A 24,521-nucleotide genomic window follows, 5' to 3' on the forward strand; every position below is an offset into this window, starting at 1 on the left:
TGTGGCTTTGTTGTGGGGCCCTGTTCATCATGTTGCACTGTGTCTGTGAAGGTCTGTGTGTGTGTTGGTGGAGTGCACTGGAATCTGTCCGTTAATGAGTGTGTATGTGAGAGAGAAAGTGGGACTACGAGCTAAAGAAATGGTTAGATGGATGACAGATGGATGAAAAGCAAACTGGGTAATCACATCACATCAATGCTAGACTGTCACCATCTCAGATTTATATACAATTAAGGAACTTTTGTAACAACGCCAAGACTATTCCACAGGACCTTCATTTATTAATCCACTGATACAGAGTATATAGAATACAAGCTTTTAAGGCTCACTCACTCATAAAGGCACATGGTAGCTGTTAGTTGGCCAAAAAAAGAAGAAGTCAATTATGGCACAAATAGCTGCTTCAATCAAAACCCATTTGGCAAAAAATGGGAAAGCATCATTCCAGATGGTACTTTGAGATAAAGTGAAAATTATATATGAGACATTATCATTCGTTTAAGTCCAGTTCTCCTGCATAGTCACCGCATAAAGGCAATGTAAGTGATTCTTTAAATTCAGAGTACATTATAGAATTTTGGAGTTTTTTCATCTCCACAGCAAACAGGTCAGTGGTTAAGGCAGGACAGGAGGGGCTTAAGGGTACAGTGTAGGCAAGGTCATCGCAAGGTCATTTTGGGGAGGAGATGAATACCTCAATCTCCCCAGTGTTTTATAAAGGGAAACTATTGACATCGAGCCACTGAATAGGCATGGAAGTTAAGGCACAGGGAAATAGAGATGATTGAGATGGATTAGGTGCTCAATGAAGAAATAAAAGGAAATAAATGGCAGCACAAAAGTACAAAACACAAAATAGGCAACGGGTTTGATTCCTCCATTTCCTCCTACTCCTCCTTGTTTGTCACAACATCACACGGAGAGACACCCCCACGACCAACATGGTGGAGAACGGCATGATATGATTCGAAACTTAAAGAAATTGTGTGTGTGTGTGTGTGTGAAAGAGAGAGAGAGAGAGAGAGAGAATCCACTTGACTAAGGTGGTGTGCTGTGTGTCTCAGCCAGAGTGTGGAGATTTAAAGTGGTCCTGGGCTGCTTGGTGGGTGGTTCCATCGACTCCTTCTCCTCCTCAACTATACTCAGAGATCTGGACTGTAACACCAGGTCTCCGGGTTCCTCCTCGCTTTCCTCATCGTCCTCCTCCTCTTCCTCATCTGACGAGCAAAGTTCAGTTAAATAAAGCGTCCACTGAACATTTGAATATATCAAACACGCTAAAAGAAGAGCAGCACTTGGAAGCAGCATTTGATGAAGTTACCTTTCTCCATATCCAAAGAGTTTCGGCTCTTGACAGTGCTTGCAAACTGCAACATAATTTATGGGGTTTAGAAACATTTATCATCAAATTGAGATTACATAATGTGCGTAAATGTACACATACTTCGCCCATGACAGCAATGGGTGTCTCTCCTTTAGCCTGGGCCACTCTGTGTTCAATCAGGTAGTACATATACTCATCATACAGCAAGCGGATCAGGTGAAAGGAGCCAAAACTGGCAGCACTGCGCAGTGTCAAGTCCCTGATCACCATAGAACTGAAAGGAGAGGGCAGCAGAGGGAGGACATTTATACTCCTTTTATTTTTTATATTTCTTATCTCATTCTAACTCTACTCGCTGACTCTTACCTGTAGAAAGACCAGTTGAGCAAGAAGACCTTGGCAGCTTTTGGTAGGGTGACTGGGTTGTTCTCATAGGGCTTTAGGGCCTGGGAGACGACGCCATCCAGCCAAGTAGCCCACTGCTCAAGTGAGTTTTGCTGCTGCAGGGTCTGCTTGAAGTCTTGTTCCAGGCGCTGGACTACACTGTCCTCACACTGACACACCCAGGATGCCTGCTCCTGAGGGGTGGGGTGGGGGGGGGGCGATACTGTGTGAGTCCGGCTCTTTTTTTTACTTGAGAACATACACAGGAGGGTTGAAAACTTATGGAAGGAGAGAAATATTAGTGTTTACAGACCTGTACGTTAGTGAAATCAACCCTGTTGAGGTCCGACAGCATCTGGGTTATCTGGGCGGAATTCTGAAGAACGGCACGAGCCGCCTGGGCCAGGTGGTTCAGGCTGGTGTAGCGGCGCAGTGTCTGGGAGAATGAATTCACACACACCACCTGAATGAGAGAAAGAGAAGATGAAGGACCCCAGGTTTCTTGGCTTTGATGTAAATGTAGTACATAATATATGGTATATATAGTAATAATTAAATGTATCATGTCTGTTCCATAGTTATAGAGTCTTTAATAACCTTTATGCGAACCATCTCTTCTGGGATGTTGATCATGGCGCCAGTCAGCCAATTCTCCAGACTCTTGGCAAAGTTACGGATGGCCTGAGTTAAGGCACCTTAGGAAAATAAGATAAAGGGTCGACACTATTTCAACATGCAATACAGGAGGAGTGATTTAGATGAAGAGCAGACACAGTTTTTAACTATTGAATCTGATTCAATTCATTTCAAAGTTATTTCATTTTCACGAACATTTCCATGCAGTTCTGAACTATTTCCTGCCCAAATTAGACTTGGCCCTGACTTCCTCATATACTATTCTTATTGTTGTGTAACATATTTTCAAAACTGTCCTGCTTTTATCACTGTATTAGCATTCAGCCTGATCATCTTTTTCTTTTTATAAGCTTGAACCAATGATTTTTTTTTAGACTTTATTTCCCAGATTCTTAAAGACTGAACACACATTCAGTCTGACATGGTTTGTCAATCTGACATTCTCCTGTCCACAATAACTTACTGGGGATGGGTCTCAGTACATCAGGGATGAGGATCTCCACCAGAGTCTGGTAGAGGACGTTATCACACTCTCTCGTCCAGCGTAACACCGGCTCAAACTTACACAGCACGACCAGACACGCTTTAGGCAGCCGCTTCTCAGACTCATTATGCCTGGAAAAGGAGGTTATAATTATGACTACATGTGCAGGTGCCGTTTACTGAATGCATGCATGTCAGAGAGCATATACAGGTGAACTGGAGCCAAGTATGTGCTATTATTTAATTTGACACTAACAGGTTAAGTGATTCTGTATCACTGCTCTGGTTGAACCGCCAGAAGGATTTCCAAAGTGTCTCCACAAGAGTAAACTGAAGGTTGACCATCACATCCAGAATGGCCTGCACACAGGTGACATAAGAACACAGAATCAGAATCACAAGCAGGAGAGACTCCATTAGTCAAGTCACAAGTTGTACCAAAACTGCACTAAATGAGAAAGCATTGAAAATAATGGTGCCACCCTGAGCTATAAGTTCCCTTTCTTTGCCTGAGGCTGCCTACCTCACAGTGCTCTCTGTAGAGTGTCTGAAAAGCCTTGAGGTGTTCCAAAAGGATCCCATGTGGGAGACTTTGATCCTGCAGGTCCAGGTCCACAAACTCTGGCAATGGTCGCGATGCCTCTACACAAGGTACATCACCGACACAGAAAAACAAAGGGAACGCAATACTAGAATATTAACATCTCTGCATTTCAAATGTTAGGTCTAATTAGAATGTTACATCAATATTATGTAGAGAACATAAAGATTGTGGCAGTTCCTCACCCAGGAACTGCTGATAATGCTGAACCTGAGCTGAAATATCACAGAGTGCCCCCGCCTGCTGCTGACCCGACCCTCCTGAAGTCCCATTGGTGATCCCAAGTCCCTTTTGCAATGGCTTTACCCTATGGACAGAAAACTCATCATTCAGAGACACGGCAGTGACAAATCCACAGTGAAGAAAGAGTTTAACAAAACAAATTTGAGAAACAAGAATAGACAGACTATGAACATGTTTGGATTCAAGAGACGAGGTCATGCTGATGGGTCATGAAACTCAAAGAGAAATGCATGATGTTGGGGTGAGGCATTGCCAACCCACACAGCATGTTCAAGTCACATATTGGGGTAGAATCAGGAGTGATACACACCCTATATAAAGAAATAAGTAATGTGATAAATATTCACAGGACCTCAGATACACAAGTTCAAGTGGATACCTGTTTTTGTGTGAGAAAGGCTGCTGCCTCATGGCCATGTGCTGTTGCTCATCCATCAGTCTGAGCAGGGAGGAACCAGTTTTGATCCTCAGACCATAGTAGTGGTACTTTGAATTCCCTCTGGAACACACAGGAAAAATATCAAAATAACTTGAAATGCTGGTCTAACACAATAGATAGATAGATAATGCAGTGTGTGTGTGTGTGTGTGTGAGAGTGTGTATTCATACCTGGTCCCTAGTCTCCGTGTGCGTAGGCCCATGAAGACAGACCTGATGAGCTTGCCAAAGGACGCAGCATTGACAGGTTCTAGTTTCTGCTCCTGGCAGTGCAGCAGGTAGTGGTAGTAGAGGGTGCAGCGAGGTAAACTCACCCCCTCCGCCCCCTCATAGTTATCACACAGCCATTGCACCTGCAGAAGGTGGATGGTTCAAGACTTTCATTTTTACACTCCATGATGTCATATATATATATATGAATGAACCAATACAAACAAGCCAATCAATTGCATTAAGGTGTATATGTGACTCTTGATTAAGCCAATTCACTACACTGCAATCCAAGTTTTTAAAGTGCATGTTCATTGCTACTTTAGTACTCACAGTGGCAGGTGGGGCACGAGAATTACTGGAGTAACTCTGTGCTCCTCCTCCTCCTGCACCCGCCCCTCCCCCACCTCCACCTAGAACATATCCTCCTTGAATGACATAGCCGCCTCCACCTACAGCTCCGCCACTACCGGCTCCTCCGATTGCCAAGGGGACAGGCTGCGGGGTCACAGATCCAGTGATGTCTGACTCAGAGCTGGCTGTAGCCTCATAGTAGGTAGAGGAGGAAGTGGGAGGAGTCTGGGAGTAGAGTGGCGAGTCCGAGTAAGGGTAGCTGCTTGATCGGCTGGATAGAGAGAAATGTTTTGACACAAACACAGAGAAATACGATCACATTTAACGTTAAAAAGGTGTGTGGGTGTATGTGTGTGTGATGTACATTTCATAGACCATCCAGAGCAAATTGCTTTCTACTCACATGGTGGATGTGGTGAAAGTTGTGTCTCCTGCTCCATCCACATACTGCACTTGGCCAGAGTATACATGTTCAACCTGAGCAATAAGAAAAGCGGAAACTTCAATGCAATCTTTGAAGCAGATGGCCAAGGATGCAAGTCAATCCATATCAAATCATTTCTTAGATATGTACAGCATACAGTTTTTGTATGGATATTAAGAGGTCAGATCATTATAGGTTGACCAAACACTTGCCCATTTGACATGTAGTCTTTATTACTACAACACGTGGAATGATGGAATTTCCTCGTAGAAATGCCACTTGCCGAGACAATACAATGATCAAGACACACAGATGGGATTGGAAGAAACTGAATGGAATCAGAGAGTCTGTGTGTGTTTTACCTCTGGGCTGATGTGCACAGACTGCAGGCTGCTGATGTGAGCCGTCTGATTCCTCTTGGCTCCTTGTGACACAGGCTGCAATACTGACCTCTGCTGGGGCGTAAAGGCATAGGATCAGGATATTTGTCACAAAAATCAACAGAAATTTGCTACGGTGTGGTCAAATTCATTGTGTATGTGTGTGTTCATGTTTTACCTGTGTGGTGGTTTGCACTGGCTGGACGACCTGAGTAGGAACCCCCGGGGCAGTTGGGCTGGAGTCTGACAGACTGTCACTCGAGTGAACAGAACCCTCTAGGTACGGCGAGAGCAAAGAGGGAGAGGTTTCAAAGATATGACACTAACTTGGCAGACAACCTACCAACTATCAACATAAGATCTCAGTACTCACGACACACTGCTTCCAATTCGTAATAACAACCACCACAGAACATACTGCGGTATAATGAGGCTTCTATGTTACTCATCAGATGAGAGACTGACAGACAATGAGGAGAGTGTCTCTCAAAGTTTCCTTCCGTCCTTATATCTTGTACACAGGAGGACAGCCTTGGACAGCTAATCTCCCCAGATGGGGAAAGAAATCCCTCCATCTTGTAAACATGCAGATCAGATGATAGAGGGAAGCGAGAGACACATAAGGAGGAGAGGGTGAATTTTGTTTCCTGAAACCCCTTGAATACCTGATAACTTCCTGATTTCCTGCTTTCTCCTCCTTTCATCAATCGATATTTTTGTTCTCCATTTAGTAAATGAATTGGTAAAACCACCACAGCTGTACATATGTAAATGTTACCAGGCTCCTTTCAAGAGATGTTTTTAGGATATCTTGGTAAGAATGAACAATTATTCATTGGCTGTTATCATTTTCTTGGTAGTCTACTTATTTTTTTACTACAATAGTGAGATTGCCTCAAAGGAGTTAATTGAAAGTTCATCAAAAGTTATTGTATTTTCTTGTCTTTATATTATATTATATATTCAAACATATTTATGGTTTGTTAAAGATGACTACTGAACAACCGGTAAACTCCTGGTGTTTTTAGTAATTTCTCTCACCTCAGAATTACTCGTTATGCCTAATTATACTAAATTCATTGGAAGTGATCAAATTCTAATCTGCAATACATGAACCTGAATAATTATTTTTTCAAACTTTGGCCCATAATCCAGATTTCAGGGTGTTGTTAGTTTTATATAGAACAGTTATTCGGCAAACATGTTGCTCGCAGTTGTTCTGCTACAAGAGACGAGCCCGACGGCTGTGAGTCTCTCTGGGTAAGAGTGCAGTGTTACTTGATATTAGCAGGCAAAAAGATCTACGAATAGACTAGACCCAAAAATAAACACTGTATAGATTAACACCAGAACTGGTTCAGGTCTCCTTCATCAATTCATTTCATCCTTCATTTATTATCAATTATTCATGATGTATTTCCAAACCTCAAAAATCATGATGATAAAATAAAAACTGTAAGTGTGTAAAGTATGCACATGAGCATAAGCAGTGGGTGCAGCAAAGAACACAACAAGTGAGGTTTCATCCGTCAGCCATCCGAGCTCCCCGTATACCACTTTGCAGCCTAGCAACAAAGTCAATCAGCTTATTTTGTACTCACGATGTAGGAACTATCCAACCAGATCGACTCACTAACTACACTTGCTGAATTTCAACCCCTGCTGGACTCGTGTCCCCACTGGCCTCCATTCATAGTTGTCCTAGTCAATAAGGGAATATTATACTTTACTGTTTGGATGTGACCCATTAGTAGAGTAAACTAACAGTAGTCTGGAATCTGTGGATCATGTCAGAGATCTACTGAACAAACATAACACCACCACCTCCGTCACTGACAACTATTATATCTGTCATATATGTGGAAAAATCACTCCTCAGAATATAAATGTGCAGCATACAAACTATTTGTCTCTGGACTTTGACATTGTGATCCAGCTTGTTGCTTATAGAAACACCATACTTGTGAAAGGAGAATTGAGGACGGTCCAATTCAATTGTTTGCTACATGTTCACCTACTAAATGGAGAGCTGAACAAAGTAGTTAACAATGTGACTCATTCCTCAGTCACTCACCTGTGACAGTCACTATGATGTACTGAGGTGAGCTGTTCTGGCCGTTACTCTTCTGGATCTCAGTAGCTATGTACTGCTGACTGGGAGTGGTGAGAACCACAGCTTTCTGGCTCTGGGCCTGAGTGGGCGTGGCTTGGGAACACCGCGCATCCTGTCCTTTTTTTGAGCCAGCGGCCGATTGGTTGGATGATGCAATGGTTCCAGAGCTCGGTGGAATCTCTGACAGGAAGTGTGCAGACTTAGCGGATGAAGGTGTGGTTGTGGCAGGCGTCGCTATGGTTACTGTGTTGGCCTGCTGAGGCTGAAGGTCTTCGGAGTATCCAGAAGTTGCCATGGCAACCAACGCTCCGTGGCACTAGTTCTGTGGATAAAAAAGGAAGGCACTCTGTAATGAAAAGGCTACTTATTCTTTCTGATAGCATATCATTTCACCTCTCAGTGATTTAGCCAGACACAGATTGTGATTGTGTGTGTATGAGAGCGAGAATGAGTGTGTGTGTGTGTGTGTGTGTGAGAGAGAGAGAGAGAGGCAGGGGTGGGGGTGGGGGGCAGGAAAAGGAAGTATGTACAAAAGCAGAAGTCGACAACCTTTCATTTTTGGGCTCTGTATGGAACAGAATGTACTGAAATCTCAGAAAAACAAATAAATACACAGCAACTAGGTGCCTTAACTTGAATGTCAAGTGAAAAAGCCATGTAATCAATATGAAATCAGTGCATATGCGTGATCATATCCTATATATAGTGCCAGATACTGCCATCTAGAATGAACTCAAACTATGAACTGGATGCGCTGTCCGTCCCACTCCGACATAAGCCACTCCTATGCAAACAACACAATCAGATGATCCTCCGGCACACCGTGTACACGCGAGACATTAGCGCTGCTTAATGTCAGGCCAACCAAACTTTTTCGAAGTCACAAAAAGATCATGAAACATATAGTGCTTAGGCTTCTGTGATCACAGCCCATACACTCTTTCGTTGTGTCAGCAGTTTAATGTTGTTCTCGGTCTTTAGCGTTGCTAGAAAAAGATTGCTTAAGACAGTTAAAAAAGCGACAGTGGTAGCTCCCCCGGCTAGCTGCTAAGTAACAGAAACGTCAAAGCGAGCTAGCCGCTAGCTACTGACGTGACTCGTCACTGTTTACACACCAACTAACGTATTAAACGTATAGTTCAAATGCGTCATATTACAAAGTCCGAGAAACAACGGCGGTGTTCGTAAATAATTGTCTAAAAAGTACGAATGGCACTACAACACACCCGCCATCTTGTGTTCTTATCAAATATCTGACATCGCCATAACAACGGTCTGCGTTTGAAGCGAAGCTAGCAACCACTTTCATCACCGCCACGTTCGACCAATTTCACGTTAACGTTGACGACTGTACAAACACACAAACATTTCGAAATTTCAGCAACATTAAAATATAACAGTGATATATGTTACTCTTTCACCTCTTTTTATCCCGGTAGTGATCTTTTTTGTCGAAAAAGTTTGTTCCTAAGCGATTTAGGTTGTTTTTGTTGATTGCCGTTGCTTGGTTGTTGTCGCCAGGACTACCGTGACTATGGCGCCTTGGTTTCACCGGGGCAACTGTTGCTACCCTCTCGACTTGTCTCCGCCCTCAGCCTCACTGCTGATTGGCTGGAATAGGAGGTGGTCGCGGTGTCACTAACATAAGCGGTTGCTTACTGGTCACTCAGCCCTGTCTGTCAGTTTGACCACCCCGAACGTCAAATAACCTCTTTTTGTTAACTTTTCTGATTGCACAAACCTGAAAACTCATAGTTTACTTTCTGATTACACCGTATATCAAGTAAATTTATTAATGAACCCTTATGTCTGCTTTGTATTCTAGCATAGGGTGTATTGAGACGTTTAGTAGTAGAATCACCAGTTTAGTCTTCTAGAATCCCCAGTTGGTCTTGAGATCAAAACGTTTCCCCGTTGTTTGTTGGAAGTGTGTATTAGATCATGTATGTATGTTAACCCCTCACAGGCAGAAGTATGCTTGTATTTTTAGAGCTCCAAGGGTATCATTGTCAGGACACTAAAATAAGATAAGAAATTTATAAAAACATGATGATGTGTGATAACAATTTGTAAGTTTTTACTGCAGCCCATTTTTATTTCATTTTCAGACATAACAATAAACATTTGAGACTATTTCTTCTACATAGAGAGGGAAACACTAATGATGAGTCATATGTAGCCGTACAGATGAAAATGGAAGGAAAAGGAAAAAATAACAGAGCAGATACTGAGCAGTGGATTGAATGAATTCTAATGTTGGAGGCAGTCTGAAAAGAACATTCAGTCAACAGTCGTTCATTTTCATTGAATGTGTAGAATCCAAGGTGTTTCCATTTAATGTGTTGGGAGTGAACACAACTGTATATCATGGTAGTTATCCTTGCAGTGAATGGATAAAGATCTCCATCCAATGCCAGGCAGAGCAGATACCAAGACAGAGAATGCACTCGCACAATTCAACTGCCATAAAGACAGAAAGGCCAGCAAAAGGTCATAGATGATAAGATTGCCAAGAGGTCTGTTGACATCACCTCCTGCCTCATATGATACTTGATCACAACATTTTCTTTCACTCTGGGTATTGTTGTCCCTAAAGGTCTCCTGTCTTATCTCTGGGCATGAGGATGAGTTGAGGTGAGCTCTAGCCCTTCTTCAAGATGCTGAGGCCTATATAAGAAGATGGTTGCCCAGAGAAAAAACAAACCACACTGAAAGAGTCGACATCGATATCAAACCAGATTTTTCAAATCCTTCCCAACCTGTAAGGTATCTGCGGTTTTCATTATTCTAATCATGTGGAAGGCAGCGCTGGTTACCTTGGGCCTGCTTATGACTCTAGTAGGCAGAGTGAAGTCTGATGAAGGGCACCCCTCTTTCTACAGAGTGAAACTGTGTGGAAGGGAATTCATACGAGCTGTCATCTTTACCTGTGGTGGCTCTCGCTGGAGGAGAAGGGTGGAGGATTCAGGTGAGATTGTGTGTGAAAATGTACAATTTCATGATATGTATGACATGATGATATGCTATATATTCTGACTGCAACACTCAGAAATTCCCTTTTCCTTTTTATCAGGTGTAATTGAGGAAGAAGCCTTTGACCCATGGAATCCAGATCCCGTCTCTCAATTTCCCAGTGACCAACATCCTGCCAAGCCCCAAATGTTGAAGGATCAAAAAATGGATGTGGCACCTGAGGCAGCTGGATTCGGTCGTTTAGTTCGCTCGGCAACCTTAGAGGAGGTGCTGGAGGCTTTTCGCAATACAGCCAGGAAAGGGAGAGACGTAGAGGTGGGACTGTCCAACGCCTGCTGCAAATGGGGCTGTAGCAAGAGCGAAATCAGCTCCCTGTGCTGAGTCCATTTTGTTGTTGTTGTTTTTTACCTGAAAGCTTGTCCACCCCATTCATGTTGTAGTCTACACTCACCTCCATATACCTTCCAACACATCATTCATGTATTAATTACTATACAGCAATATCAATCTGTTCTCTTGAAAAAAATATCACAGATTGATGCATGAAATTTCAATAAAGCTTTGTGAAATTGTTATGATGTCATTTATCACGTAATTTTACAAAAACGGAAGTTTAATGATGTTTATTTCCTGTTGTTAGAAAACGTTCACTTCGCAGCCTTTCTGAACTCATGTTGAAGACTTACATTTCTAACAAGGACTTGAAAATAGAAAGAAAGTGACGGTTATTATGGGTACACAGAGTGGCTTAACTCAATGAATTTGACCGTGCGGTTTGTCAGGATGGGCACTGTTTTGTTGCAATCCACAAATGCAATAATAATAACAACAATAACAAAATAGCAGCCACAACAACAACAACAACAACAACAACAACAACAATAATAATAATAATAATAAATACTGGATTCCTGAGGGATATTTTTTGCATTCATCTCTTCCCTTTAGTGTTTCCCTCATCCACAGAGAATTAATAAATTCCTGGCACAAACTCAACAAAACGGTACATTATGAAATTCACAAAGGTCGCATTTGTTGCAGGACGAATCTATTGGTTTACACATGTCTCCGGGTTGGCATTGCGTTTGTATTGCGCTGTAGTACTCAAAGGTCAGTCTAGTTCGATGCCTTGCATAGGCGTTGGGAACTAACACCACCTGGTGGTCACAAGTGACAAAACAGCTCCCAATTTTACACAAATGTACCAGTTCCCAAATGTAAAAGTACAATGTAACATTATTATTGTAACAGATACAGGGCGACTTCATAATGGTGACAAATGTGTTTAGGTTTGTTACTCAAAAGGGAATAACTTATGTTGTCACCAGTCTGCCCAGTACGGAAGCCGAATATGATCATACTGATCACCCGGCTTGATTGCAATGCATGCAATCTCTGTCACATACCAGCCACTTTGCAAGCAGACAGATCTGTAGTCATCAGAAGTTTACCTTCACCACGGCAATTACATTTTAGTTAATGTTAGCTGCTACAGCGGAACTGCACTACAGTCTATAGGAATATAGATCTGACTACTCGGCGTGAACAGGTAAAATCTTTGGCGGTACTTTCAACATGAAACTAGCTAGCCATGCTACTGGTAGCAGCCGGGGTTAGTGTACGACTGCTCTGATTTGAATAATAATGGCTCCCATTTTCTCCGCCTTTGTTATTTCGATTGCGAACATACTTTGTCACGGCAATCCGATGTCTATAAGGAACCGCGGTAGCGTTTCGTAGCTGTCTTGTGTTTGAATGTTGACGTGAGTTAGCTCGCTAGCTGGACATGCTACACATTAGCTGCTGTGCTTAGAGGCCGTGTGGGCCTCATGTGAAAAAGGTTCGCCAGGTCCCGTTTGTTGTTCTGTGTGGTCACGCATCCATATACTTGAACTTACTCCCACTGCGGAGATAAACCTGGCGATGTAGATCCGCTCCTAGCTCGCATCTAACCAGGAGCAACAAGGCAATATTGACAGAGAAGCGATGCTTATTATCAACAGATCGATAGGTGTCAACGTAACGTTTGCACAGCAGCGTTTCGCTACATCGTACGCATGTGTTAGAATGTTGATGATTGTTGCGTTTATTATCGGTAGCTTTGCAGTTTGTTGTCATGTCGAATAAGTGCTTCAGGACTTCATAACTTGAGTGTGTGTGTGTTTGTGTTCTGTAGAATGGAGTGGCAGCCAGATGAACAGGGTCTGCAGCAAGTGCTTCAGTTACTCAAGGATTCCCAGTCCCCAGACACTGCAACACAGAGAGCAGTGCAGGAAGTATCCTGCCAAGTGTGTGTGTGTGTGTGAGTGAGTGTGTTTGTGTGAGGGTGAGACAAAAAGTGTGAGGTTTGGCTCAGCCCAGATCTACCCAGCAGGGATGAGAAGGATCTGCTCCTGTGTATGAAAATGACAACAATACCAGGGTTTGTTGCCACATGCATCTTTGCACCAAGAGAGCTAGTGTGTGTTTGTTGATGATGTTGTGCGTTTATGAACATTTGGTGAGTATCAAACAGGAATGTGAGCTTTTGTTCCTTTGTGCATGGTTGATTGAGTTCCTTATCAGAGATTGCAGAAATTGGAGCAACTTAACCAGTTTCCAGACTTCAACAACTATCTCATCTTTGTCCTCACAAGCCTCAAATCTGAAGGTATGTTTATGTGTGTGTGCATCGGTCAGAATATACATTTAAAAAACATTTTCAACTCCTCCTCAGTCAGTGCTTTTTTATTGTTAATTTGCCTCTCTGCCTTCCCAAAGATGAGCCCACTCGCTCTCTGAGTGGTCTGATACTGAAGAATAATGTCAAGGCTCACTACCAGAACTTTCCACCCAATGTGGCTGACTTCATCAAGCGAGAATGCCTCAACAACATCGGGGACCCGTCACCGCTCATCAGAGCTACAATCGGTGGGTGTTTGAGGGAGGGGGAACAAATGAGAAACGGAGAACTTGTCCTCGCTGCATTCTGTAGCCAGTGTGAGTCACAGCATTGCGTAGGTGGTTGGATTTCTGCAGGTAATGTGGTTGCGTGGGAGCAGAGGCTGTATTGTCAAGAAAATAACTTTTGTATAAGCTGGGTTGTGAGTTTAGCGATCAGTTTCTCCCCACGTTTTACAGAGTGGCTTGCGCTGTGTTGACACGTTTCCATTTCTTGGTCGTCTAGGTATCCTGATCACAACTATAGCCTCCAAAGGCGAGCTGCAGGCTTGGCCAGAACTCTTGCCTCAGCTCTGTAACCTGCTCAACTCCGAAGACTACAACACCTGCGAGGTCAGGCGAACCTGTCTCACCTATGTGTCGTCATGCTCGGTGTCTCCTCTGCAGCGCCGCATCTCTTTATCCACTGCCGTCCTGAACGCCTCTGTCTTCCTCTCAGGGTTCTTTTGGAGCACTGCAGAAGATTTGTGAGGATTCATCAGAGTTGCTGGACAGCGACGCCCTGAACAGACCTCTGAACATCATGATCCCTAAATTCCTCCAGTTCTTCAAACACTGCAGTCCCAAGATCAGGTCAGTCTGGTGTATTCTTACGCTGGCTATGACTTGATATCTCCTCCACTGTCCTCATGCTCTTAATTAAACCTCACTTGTCTGTGTTTCTCTCAGGTCCCATGCTATAGCCTGCGTGAACCAGTTTATCATCGGTCGAGCTCAGGCTCTGATGGATAATATTGACACCTTCATCGAGGTGAGTGATGACGTAACTTAACATAATGACTGTGAAACACACACGTGGGGGGCGGATGCAGAGTTTTCAAATCGGTTTACAATTGAACCCCCTAATGATGTCCGCCACTGCACTTGTTCCCCTTTCACCCGGCCTTCACCCCACCATTCATCTCTCCTCGTCTCTCTCTCTCTCTCTCTCTCCTGCCCCCAGAGCCTGTTCGCGCTGGCCGGCGACGAGGACAGCGAGGTGCGGAAAAACGTATGCAGGGCTCTGGTCATGCTGCTGGAGGTCCGCATCGATCGCCTCATCCCGCACATGCACAGCATCATCCAGGTGAGGACGCGACTCCACCCCACACACCTCCGCAAACCGCCACCGTGCGAGACTTAAACCCTGCTTCTCACCACTCGCTGGTCTCTTTTGTTATTCTCCAGTACATGCTGCAGAGGACACAGGACCCCGATGAGAATGTAGCTCTGGAGGCTTGCGAGTTCTGGCTGACGCTGGCCGAGCAGCCCATCTGTAAAGAGGCCCTGTCCGGCCACTTGGTCCAGTAAGTACTCACAACTACTGCTGCTGCTCAAGTGGACGGACGGAGGGAAATGGATTGTTATGTGGATTTTAATGGTAATGTGGACATCTGTTTCTTTCCTAGGCTGATCCCCATCTTGGTGAATGGGATGAAATACTCTGAGATTGACATTATTCTCCTGAAGGTGAGTGGTGTCGGTTAGGGTTAGGGTTAGGGTTGCTGTCAAATCCACCACAGGGCAAAATCAAAGGTTCAGCCCGATGCCAGCACAGGGGGAGGAGACTGAAGGCACAGGTGTACTTGGTCAGAGTTTGAATCGTAGTTGTGTTGACACTGAAGTTGGTACCTCGTGTCTCTGCCAGGTCCTTACCGCACCCCAAGACGTCTCATGTCTAACACGCAAGCAAAGCCGGCGCCAAACAGGAAGTTGAAGCTGTATCTCAGCAGCACTTAGGCAAATAAATGTGAAATGTCATTAAGTCAAGCAGCGGCGTGAGTGTAGCATTTCAAGGTCACCTATGGGACAGTTCTTATGCTAGCTCATCCTAAAAACACTCACACACACACTCTCTCGCCCCATCTTCCTGTTCCGTCTTTCCTCAACTCTCTCCTTTGTTTCTGTTGTCCTCTAGGGTGATGTTGAAGAGGACGAGGCAGTTCCGGACAGCGAGCAAGACATCAAACCTCGCTTTCACAAGTCCCGCACTGTCACCCTGCAGCACGAAGGAGGGCAGGGGGAGGAGGGCGAGGACATCGACGACGACGATGACGACGACGACGACGACACGCTCTCCGACTGGAACCTACGTAAGTTCCACACCTCCAGCTTTGATAGTATTCCCTTCTACAGCTGAATGCATTTCAATCTCAGCAGACGAAGAAATGCAGACACAGTTTTCCTTTCTGCCGTCTGAACCTTCTTTTTGATTGTGGTTATCAATGTTCGACGTAATGCAAAGTCAGCTGTGCGTTTCGACATGTGATCCTAAGCAATTGGTCTCTCCCACAGGGAAGTGTTCAGCCGCTGCGTTAGATGTGCTCGCCAATGTGTTTCGAGAGGAGTTGCTTCCCCATCTGCTGCCCCTGCTCAAGGGCCTGCTCTTCCATCCCGACTGGGTCATCAAAGAGTCCGGCATCCTGGTGTTGGGGGCGATCGCAGAGGGTGAGACTTGACACTCACACACACATATATTGTGTAATTCACACATCAGCCGGCTTTACTGGTTTTAGATCAATTGTATTGTGATAGAGATGGGCTGACACGTTTCTGGGAAAGAGAGAAAGGAATATAAATATTGTTGTGAGGATCCTTGTATAAAATCTGGATGATGTCTGTTTGCGACTAAAAGCAGGCCGTTTCTCATTTTCACAGCCCTGGAAGAGGCCTTATTCAACATGTCTAAATAAGCATACCCTGTTTCCCCCTCCAGGCTGTATGCAGGGCATGGTGCCTTACTTGCCTGAGCTCATCCCCCATCTCATCCAGTGTTTGTGTGACAAGAAGGCCTTGGTCCGCTCCATCGCCTGCTGGACGCTGAGCCGCTACGCCCACTGGGTGGTCAGCCAGCCCCCCGATGCCCACCTGAAGCCCCTTATGACCGAGCTTCTCAAGCGCATCCTGGATGGCAACAAACGGGTGCAGGAGGCAGCGTGCAGGTATGGCGGTCAGATCGTCTTTGCGTCCGTCTCCCCTCACCCCGTGTTCCCTCACCCTTCGCTCACCCTCCTCACTCACACACACGTCGTCTCTTCCCCACCTCAGCGCGTTTGCCACTCTGGAGGAGGAGGCATGTACTGAGCTGGTGCCTTACCTAAGCTTCATCCTGGACACTCTGGTTTTTGCTTTTGGCAAGTACCAGCACAAGAATCTGCTCATCCTCTACGACGCCATAGGAACGTTGGCTGATTCTGTGGGACATCACCTCAACCAGCCTGTGAGTCCAAAACAAACAAACACATTTACGCCGCCTTTACTTGCATGTTACAAAATTCATCACTCACCAGTTGATTGCATTGTGTGTGTGTTTCAGGAGTACATACAGAAGCTGATGCCACCTCTGATAGCTAAGTGGAACGAGCTGAAGGACGAAGACAAAGATCTCTTCCCCCTGCTGGAGTGTCTCTCCTCTGTGGCCACGGCTCTGCAGAGTGGCTTCCTTCCTTACTGTGAGCCCGTTTACCAACGCTGTGTCACGCTGGTCCAGAAGACTTTGGCTCAGGCCATGGTGAGCCGCACACGCACACGCACACGCACACGCACTCACACACACACACACACACACACACACACACCTTACATTTGGCTGCTGTAGTGTAGTCGGTTAGATCCCACAGAGACACGAGACAGGAGTTTGTCCTTTTGGACCTCAAAGACCGATAGAGCAGTCGGTCTGTTGTACACTTGGAGGTCAGATTGTAATGAAATGTGACCTATGGAATGAATTTGGTCACCCACCTAACTTTGGTGTTGCTGGATCAAAATGTCCCCTCGGCCAACACTATGTTTGAATATTGGTGATGGCTCTTTGGCACCTTTTGGGCATAATCAGCGCGTATGTGGACAGAAATCTCAGTCTAATGAAAGTAGCTGAAAGTCTTCATGCTGCTACAGGGATACACTTCTCTCCTCTAGCAACACCCTCAGGACAAACATTACAGGTTTATCCACATCACTGGTAAGGCTGGTAATAGTAGAATGGTTAGCTACTTATTCCTTTCAGTACTTTTGTATTGTGACGTGTAATCAACATTGCAGCTTCTAGAAACCACTAGTGGGGCTTTAGAATGTCCGTGGTCGTGTAATGCTGCAACACATATTCTCACACGCAGACGCAAGCTCTGACCTCCAGTACGTGCGGTGTGTTTGTTCTTATTTAGGGGTCCAAGCATGACGTGCTGGAGCCCTGTTGTTCTTGTTTTATTTGTTCTTGTTTTATCCTTTTATTCACCCTCCTGTTCTGTTTCTCTGTATCCCCAGATGTACAGTCAGCAGCCAGACCAGTACGAGGCACCAGATAAAGACTTCATGATCGTGGCTCTGGATCTTTTGAGCGGACTGGCCGAGGGACTGGGGGGCCACGTGGACACGCTGGTGGCTCGCAGTAACATCATGACCCTGCTCTTCCAGTGTATGCAGGTGAGGGGATGCGTTTGTGTTTTGACTTCAAAGAGATTTCCACACCGGCTCACTGGAGATACGCAGGGACGGAGCTCGGGCTTACAGTCTCTGTTTTACTCTCCCGTCTTTCCAGGACACAATGCCTGAAGTAAGACAGAGCTCATTTGCTCTGTTGGGGGACCTGACTAAGGCCTGCTTCCCTCATGTCAAACCGTGTATTGGTAATGATCTCATTCTCACACATGCATGCACGTATGATGTTTCTGAGATGATCACGGTTAGAACATTTTCTATGTTGTTGTTTTTTTTGCTTCAGCTGAATTCATGCCAATCCTGGGCACAAATTTGAACCCAGAGTTCATCTCTGTCTGTAACAATGCCACCTGGGCCATAGGAGAGATCTGTATGCAAATGGGTGAGGAACAGTGAATGAGTCATTGTTATGTGACCATCTGGTTTATGGTTGAATAGGAGATAACATTCTGACACCTGCCTCCCTTTCCCTGTCTGCTCTATCAGGAGTGGAGATGCAACCGTATATTGCGATGGTTCTCAACCAACTGGTTGAGATAATTAACCGACCCAACACCCCCAAGACCCTACTGGAGAATACTGGTACATGTATACACACACCTACACACACACAGGCAGTGTTTTTGCCTTTTGTTATTTGGTACAGACTGTACTGACAGAGGAATATGTTGGCACAGGGCAGAACAGATGACTTACTTACTTCTTACGCGTAACCTGGAGGGTGTCGGCTCTCTTCAGGAACATTTTGTTAAATGTCAATAATAGGCAGAAGATCCCAGTAACACATCTTGATTTCTGTGGGACGAACCTAAAGTCTTTATTAGGGTTTTGACAGAGCTGACGGATGAATGGAAGGTCTTTACTCACGGTGTACATCTTTTGTTTTCTCAAGGACTCAAACCCACAGTCACACGAAAAACGTTGTAGCTTTTCGTCATTTATTATTAATGCACTTAAAATATCACAGTCTTGGTTTCGGAAATATGCTGGAGAAGAAATTGTTTCAACACCGTTTCCACATTTGAACATTATCACAGAAAAGACTGAGTGCAGGCAGACCCTGTGAATGTGTCACCTGATGCATACATACATACACACACACACACATACTGTACACACACACCTGTGGCATAGTCCTGACTCCTCTGTCTGTCTGATCTCTTTCAGCCATCACAATTGGTCGATTGGGCTACGTGTGTCCACAAGAAGTGGCGTCCATGCTGCCACAGTTCATCAGACCTTGGTGAGAGAGAAAAGTTTAAAACGTTTAAAGTCTCTACAGTCAACAGCCAAATTATTTACTGATCAACTATCAAAAACAAGTCAGATTGTCGGCATAGGTAATAGTAGGATAGATCAAACCTCAGTCGTGATGCCATCAAAACAGCTTGCTGATTGGTTCCACATTGTTGCGCGGCAGGTGTACGTCTTTGCGGAACATCCGAGACAATGAAGAGAAAGACTCGGCTTTCCGTGGGATTTGCATGATGATTGGCGTCAACCCTGGAGGTGTGGTGCAGGTGAGAGACTCATTTTACATGCACCTTTATATATCAGAGGTTGACCATGTGTCTTGTACTGTATGAGCCGCACAGAGATGCAACGAAAACTGTTCCCGAAAACTGTCAGAAAACCCATAACTTTGTTCTCTCTCTCTCTCTCTCTCTCTGTGTGTGTTCAGGACTTTATTTTCTTCTGTGATGCAGTAGCTTCCTGGGTGAACCCTAAAGATGACCTGAGGGACATGTTCTACAAGGTGAGGGGAGTGAAAGGGTGACGCACGTTGAGTAGTGCCGTTGCAGCGTGTAGAATGAATCTCTTCAGAAGATCATTCCTAATTTCAGAATCATTCGCCATCAAACCATCACAAATTATAATCCTGCATATTGCTACTGTTCTTTGTTCAATAAAATAAATCAACAATAGGCTATAAAATACGTATTCCAACATATCAACCGAACCTTCAGAAATATTAAGTTCTCCTTCTTTAAAAAAAGGGGCCGATAATATAATTGTTTGCGGTCGCGTCTTCCATCGCTGCCCACAGATTCTGCATGGCTTCAAGGAGCAGGTCGGGGAGGAGAACTGGCTGCAGTTCTCCGAGCAGTTCCCCCCGCTGCTAAAGGAGAGACTGGCAGCTTGCTATGGCGTTTAGAGCCTCTACACCCACCCAAGAGGTAACACCACAAGCTCACACACACATATTGTTTAAAGTCAGGTCATATGTCCAGTTTGCAGCACGGCAACGTTTAACTTCTCGTTCTTTTATCTGTCCTGCCAGGTGAGCCAGCCGGAGGAGGGTGAATGGGAAACTCATCCATCTGTGTATTGCACTGCCCTGATCTGGGGGGAGGGAGAGGGATGCTATTGGCCGCTCCCCCTGACGGACGGCCCCCACGCCCTATGTGTTTGTCCATAGAGGGAGGGTGGGCGGGTGGGAGGGAGGGACAGGGGCACACCTCTTAGATTAACTAGGCAGGGACCCGACACAGTAAAAACTTAACTGGTAGGGACAGATAGAGAGGGACAGACAGACAGACAGAGGGAGGAAGAGCGACGTAGAGAGAGAGAGAGAGAGAGACCAGATGGGATGCAGGGATAGAGAAGACGGGAATGAGAGGGAGGCAGGGGAAGAGAGCAGAGCAGGGAAAGAGAGGGAGGGAATCTTAACGAGGCAGGGAAAAGCAGATATAAACCGGTCCGTTGCTTAGCTGGGAGGACAGGGACTGTTAAGATTTTAATCGAATTTGTTAAACTCAAGAGTAACTGATAGCTCGACTGACGGAGACAGACCAACGTACGGACTCACACTTACGCTTGCACATTCTGTACATGCAGTACATGGAACGGACTGTGGGTGGCACTATGATTTATCGACTTTTTGAGACCTGCTATTTGTAGTTAGGGACAGAAAGACGGGTGTCTCAACTCTGTTCATTTCTGGGTAATACCTTTCATTTACTTCCGGGGGAATAGGATTCTACTTAACGCGTAAGATAAGTCTCGCTAGCTAGCTGTGTTTCCAACCTTCATTTGGACCAGAGTGCTGCTTCACAGAGCTATCCATCTATCAGACATATTACCTGTCACATTGTCTACCTGAGCAAAAAGGAGAGAAAAAAAAAAAGAAAAAGCAAGTGCATTTCCTCTTGTTGTCACGGAAACCATTCCTCTTGGAAGGGAGGATTAGGGCTAACACATTTTGTTTTCTCACCAGAGGGGAGGAATAGTACAAGAATCACATCTTTAGTTTTCTCTTTGAGGTTTTGTTTGTGTGTGTGTGTGTGTGTGTATGTGTGTATGTGTGCCTGTGTGTGTGTGTGTGTGTGTGCATGTGCACTCCTTCGTATGATCCTTACTTTGGCATTCTGTGTTAACAGTGTGTGAAATATGTATTGTTTTGATATGGTACCGAGCTAAAACTTGACACCTGTTAACTGTGACCAAGTGTGTATGCGTGTGTGTGTGTTTGTGTGTGTGCGTGCATGTGTTTATGTCTACATTCGTACTGATATCCATTTGATGCCATATTGATATCTTAAGAAAACAGTAATTGGCAGTGTCATCGTGATCTTTATAATGTTTTAGAAAATGGTCCATTTTTGTTTTGTTTTTTGTTTTGCTGCTACTGATGATTTTTTTTTGTTTCTTTTTATTCGGCTTAAATTCGCACAATGAAGCAAAAAAGAAAAGAAAGAAAAGAATATTTGAATTAATGCTATTTCCAGTGACTGTTATGTTGTTTTTGCACTTTTTTAAAATTTGTTTTGTATGGACTTTTTTTTTTTTTTTTTTTTTTTTTTTTTTTTAACCTCACCCATACAATGTCTTGACCCTGATGTCAGTGTTTGTCATACTGTGTTGCACTGTGAAAATAAGTGTCTTTGACTGGCAAAAATATCCCAATACTAAATGGCAAATAAAAACAACTTTGTGAAACTGCGACTAATCCGCACTTTTACAATGACTAACCTTGCCATATTGCTGATGTGTGTTTGTGTGCGTGTGTCAAGTGTGTGTGTGTGTGTATACATGTATGAGAATTTGCATGTGAGTAGGAGAGCATGAGGAATTTGTGCTATAAGCATGTTTTGGATAGTTAGACGGCCTTCATATCATGTGTGCACAGTAAGGGTTCAAATTAATTTCTATTTTATTTTAAAGGGTTGGTAGCCTACTCTGTGTGCATGCTCTGTGTGTGTTTTCACTGTGTGTGTGTGTGTGTGTGTGTGTGCAGCACTTTATGTTTATTTCAGAATAATATGATTGCCCTTTACACACCAACACACCACCTCAATTCACAACGTGAGGAGAGCACAATATAGTTAAACAATAAGAGCTAGGACACTGCCAAAGAGCAATAGTGACGGAAATTTAAAAGAAGACCTTCAATACTTAAGAGACGAGCTGCTATTTTATTATTTCATAGGTGGAAATTACAGGCACTCCAGAGATTTTATGATTAATGGTGGATTAAGATTTTGCCAGTGAAATTGATTCCAGGGAACTATATATTTTTCAGATACTCAGTGTCAGTGTATTTCAGCCTGTAAGACGTTTGGAGACAAACATATGTTGACTCTTGATTTGACCTAGACTGTGACCATTGAGATGATAATCGACGTTAATTATGTCAAATACAAGACAATCTGAACTCCGATCTTAGTCTGTTTCCACGGTCTCTTAGTTCCATGCTTGTAAGAGACAATGTTTTTTGGTTGCCTGATACTTTTAGTGTTTTTATTTGTGTGTAACTGATGTTTTAGTTTCATGAACAGCTGTTACCAGTTTTTGTATTTGAAGGGGTCAGCGTACATTTTCTATGGATGATGCTGTAGAACTGCGTGCTTTAATGACTGATTGAGTTGCTGAAGGCAGGGAAAGGTGTGGCGATTTGAATGGGAGCAACACAGGGATGAATGCAGAGAGGAGATGGAAAATGAATGAATTCTTTCTCCTAAATTCTGTTTATATAATAAAGAGCATGACATTGTTGAAATTTGGCGGAATAACTTTTGGTACTTTTTTCTGTGGACGACTCAGAAGTCACTCACCATTTTCAAGGGTGGGAATAGAAATAAAATGTTTTGCATCTGGTACCTCATTTAAAGTTTATATTTGTCAAATCTCTCAATAACCAAGTTGGATTTTGGAGTTGAAAATTTTTTTTAAATGTCATATTGAAGATTTTTCTGCAGTAACTGAATGTTTGAGTTGCCTATCTGCTGATTATTGTGAGATCAAACCCCAAGAGTTGTTGGGGTATAATAACATTAAACAAGTTGTAATCTACCTCATGGTTAAAATGAGTAAAGGTCTCTTCCTACTCTGGGATGCTTGCTGGACACCACCTGGTACTGTATGACCCAACTTTGTTCCACACAGATATCCACACAAGGGCTCATTACAGAAGAAACCTCTGCCAAGACTATATAAGCAAAAATAAAATGAGTCTTTTTCTAATAACAAATGGGTCTAAAGTGAAAGAACCAACATAATTACAAGAGTGCTTCACTGTGACATAAGAGACTAAAGCAGGTTTGTGATTGGACTCTTGCAGGCAGGTCCCTTAAGGCAATGAGACTTAACCACTGTGAACATGACAGAGACATACACACTGCTCACATGTGGGCTAAGTCCCATTACAGTGGGAGACGATGTTCCGCTCTGATCCAAAATGGGGCATCTGTGAGGGAGGTGGAGGTGCAGCTATAGATTCCCTCTGCTTAGACGCTCAAACTGCATGACAGACATGGAACAGGAAATATTGAAAGTGTACTTCTATGTATTTAACAGCATTCTATTCCTGTACATAACTTTTTGAAATGTAATGTAACCACACAGAGACGGAGTAAAGTCATACAGAGTAAACAGTCTGCAAGGAGAATAACTAAAACACATATTCAGCCCTCTTAAATGGATAAGAACACAACAGACAATTAACTAAATACAATTAAAAGTATCATTCATTGAAGTCCATGTTTAATCCTGTATTATTCCAAACAGATCTACTGTACCAAGAAGGGTTGAATGGCCACCAAAAATGATTCAAGTACGTAAAACACACACACTGTCCTTTAAAAAGTCATCCATAAAGTATATAAGTGTACACTATACTCACATTACTTATGTTGTCTGTACAGCAGCTTTAGGAGTCTCCACTGGGAACCTTTTGTGGCTGAGACTCTTATTTAATGTGTAATCAGTCCATACATTGGAGGAAGGGGGAAGGGGCAAGTTCCTCCCATTTCCAGAGAGAGTGTGTCTGTGTGAGTGATCATATAGTCATGTCTGGGGGTTTCCATAGCGACTGGGGCCACACAAACAACACGGTACAGCAAGAAGTCTGCCAGAAATCTCTGACAAACCACATTGAATATCTGATTCCTCTCCAGCTCATAAACACAGGCCCTCTGTTACTAACATGTTCCTTTCATCCCACCATCGCTGTTCCCCACTTGTTTATTCCTCTGGTCCGTGTGTATATGTACAGTACATGTGGTTAAGACTCTTGACTCATCCATGCATAACACACCACCCTCTCTTTTTTTGAACAGAACTTTAGGAAATTCCATATTTCTCCTTACTTCTGTGTCACTCCC

At 44.0% G+C, this 24,521-nt stretch overlaps 3 protein-coding genes across 4 annotated transcripts; 2 read left to right on the forward strand and 1 right to left on the reverse strand.

Annotated features, from left to right (window-relative positions):
- Positions 1-256: 256 nt before the first annotated feature.
- LOC142994925 (MHC class II regulatory factor RFX1-like) lies at positions 257-9,162 on the reverse strand. Of its 2 annotated transcripts, none has more exons than XM_076145819.1 (18): positions 9,012-9,162; positions 7,552-7,912; positions 5,656-5,753; positions 5,460-5,549; positions 5,077-5,150; positions 4,653-4,944; positions 4,281-4,462; positions 4,051-4,170; positions 3,614-3,735; positions 3,351-3,469; positions 3,084-3,187; positions 2,808-2,959; positions 2,306-2,403; positions 2,022-2,171; positions 1,691-1,902; positions 1,445-1,598; positions 1,322-1,367; positions 257-1,217 (listed from the first exon to the last, which is right to left on the reverse strand). In XM_076145819.1, the coding sequence occupies exons 2-18, from the start codon at positions 7,883-7,885 to the stop codon at positions 1,039-1,041; spliced, it is 2,526 nt and encodes an 841-aa protein (XP_076001934.1). In that variant the 5' UTR covers positions 7,886-7,912; positions 9,012-9,162; the 3' UTR covers positions 257-1,038. The 2 variants fall into 2 exon arrangements, with proteins under 2 accessions (XP_076001934.1, XP_076001933.1); XM_076145818.1 differs by having other exon boundaries at positions 5,460-5,552.
- Positions 9,163-9,680: 518 nt separating this feature from the next.
- Positions 9,681-11,026, forward strand: LOC142994811 (relaxin-3-like). The gene is made up of 2 exons (XM_076145681.1): positions 9,681-10,558; positions 10,664-11,026. Exons 1-2 carry the CDS (start codon positions 10,384-10,386, stop codon positions 10,942-10,944), a joined length of 456 nt encoding a protein of 151 aa, XP_076001796.1. The 5' UTR covers positions 9,681-10,383; the 3' UTR covers positions 10,945-11,026.
- A 908-nt stretch (positions 11,027-11,934) lies between these two features.
- tnpo2b (transportin 2b) lies at positions 11,935-20,338 on the forward strand. The gene is made up of 24 exons (XM_076145517.1): positions 11,935-12,112; positions 12,740-12,839; positions 13,138-13,213; positions 13,324-13,473; positions 13,730-13,836; positions 13,943-14,076; positions 14,173-14,254; positions 14,447-14,569; positions 14,671-14,789; positions 14,892-14,952; positions 15,401-15,575; positions 15,778-15,930; positions 16,199-16,424; positions 16,531-16,702; positions 16,799-16,993; positions 17,746-17,904; positions 18,020-18,107; positions 18,203-18,301; positions 18,406-18,501; positions 19,087-19,162; positions 19,340-19,439; positions 19,601-19,675; positions 19,967-20,096; positions 20,201-20,338. The coding sequence occupies exons 2-23, from the start codon at positions 12,741-12,743 to the stop codon at positions 20,072-20,074; spliced, it is 2,673 nt and encodes an 890-aa protein (XP_076001632.1). The 5' UTR covers positions 11,935-12,112; position 12,740; the 3' UTR covers positions 20,075-20,096; positions 20,201-20,338.
- The last annotated feature ends 4,183 nt before the right edge of the window (positions 20,339-24,521 follow it).

Source organism: Genypterus blacodes, unplaced genomic scaffold (genome assembly GCF_046128005.1).
Source record: "Genypterus blacodes isolate CSIRO-AG114 ecotype Tasmania unplaced genomic scaffold, CSIRO-AGI_Gbla_v1 ptg000030l_1, whole genome shotgun sequence".
NCBI lineage: Eukaryota > Metazoa > Chordata > Actinopteri > Ophidiiformes > Ophidiidae > Genypterus > Genypterus blacodes.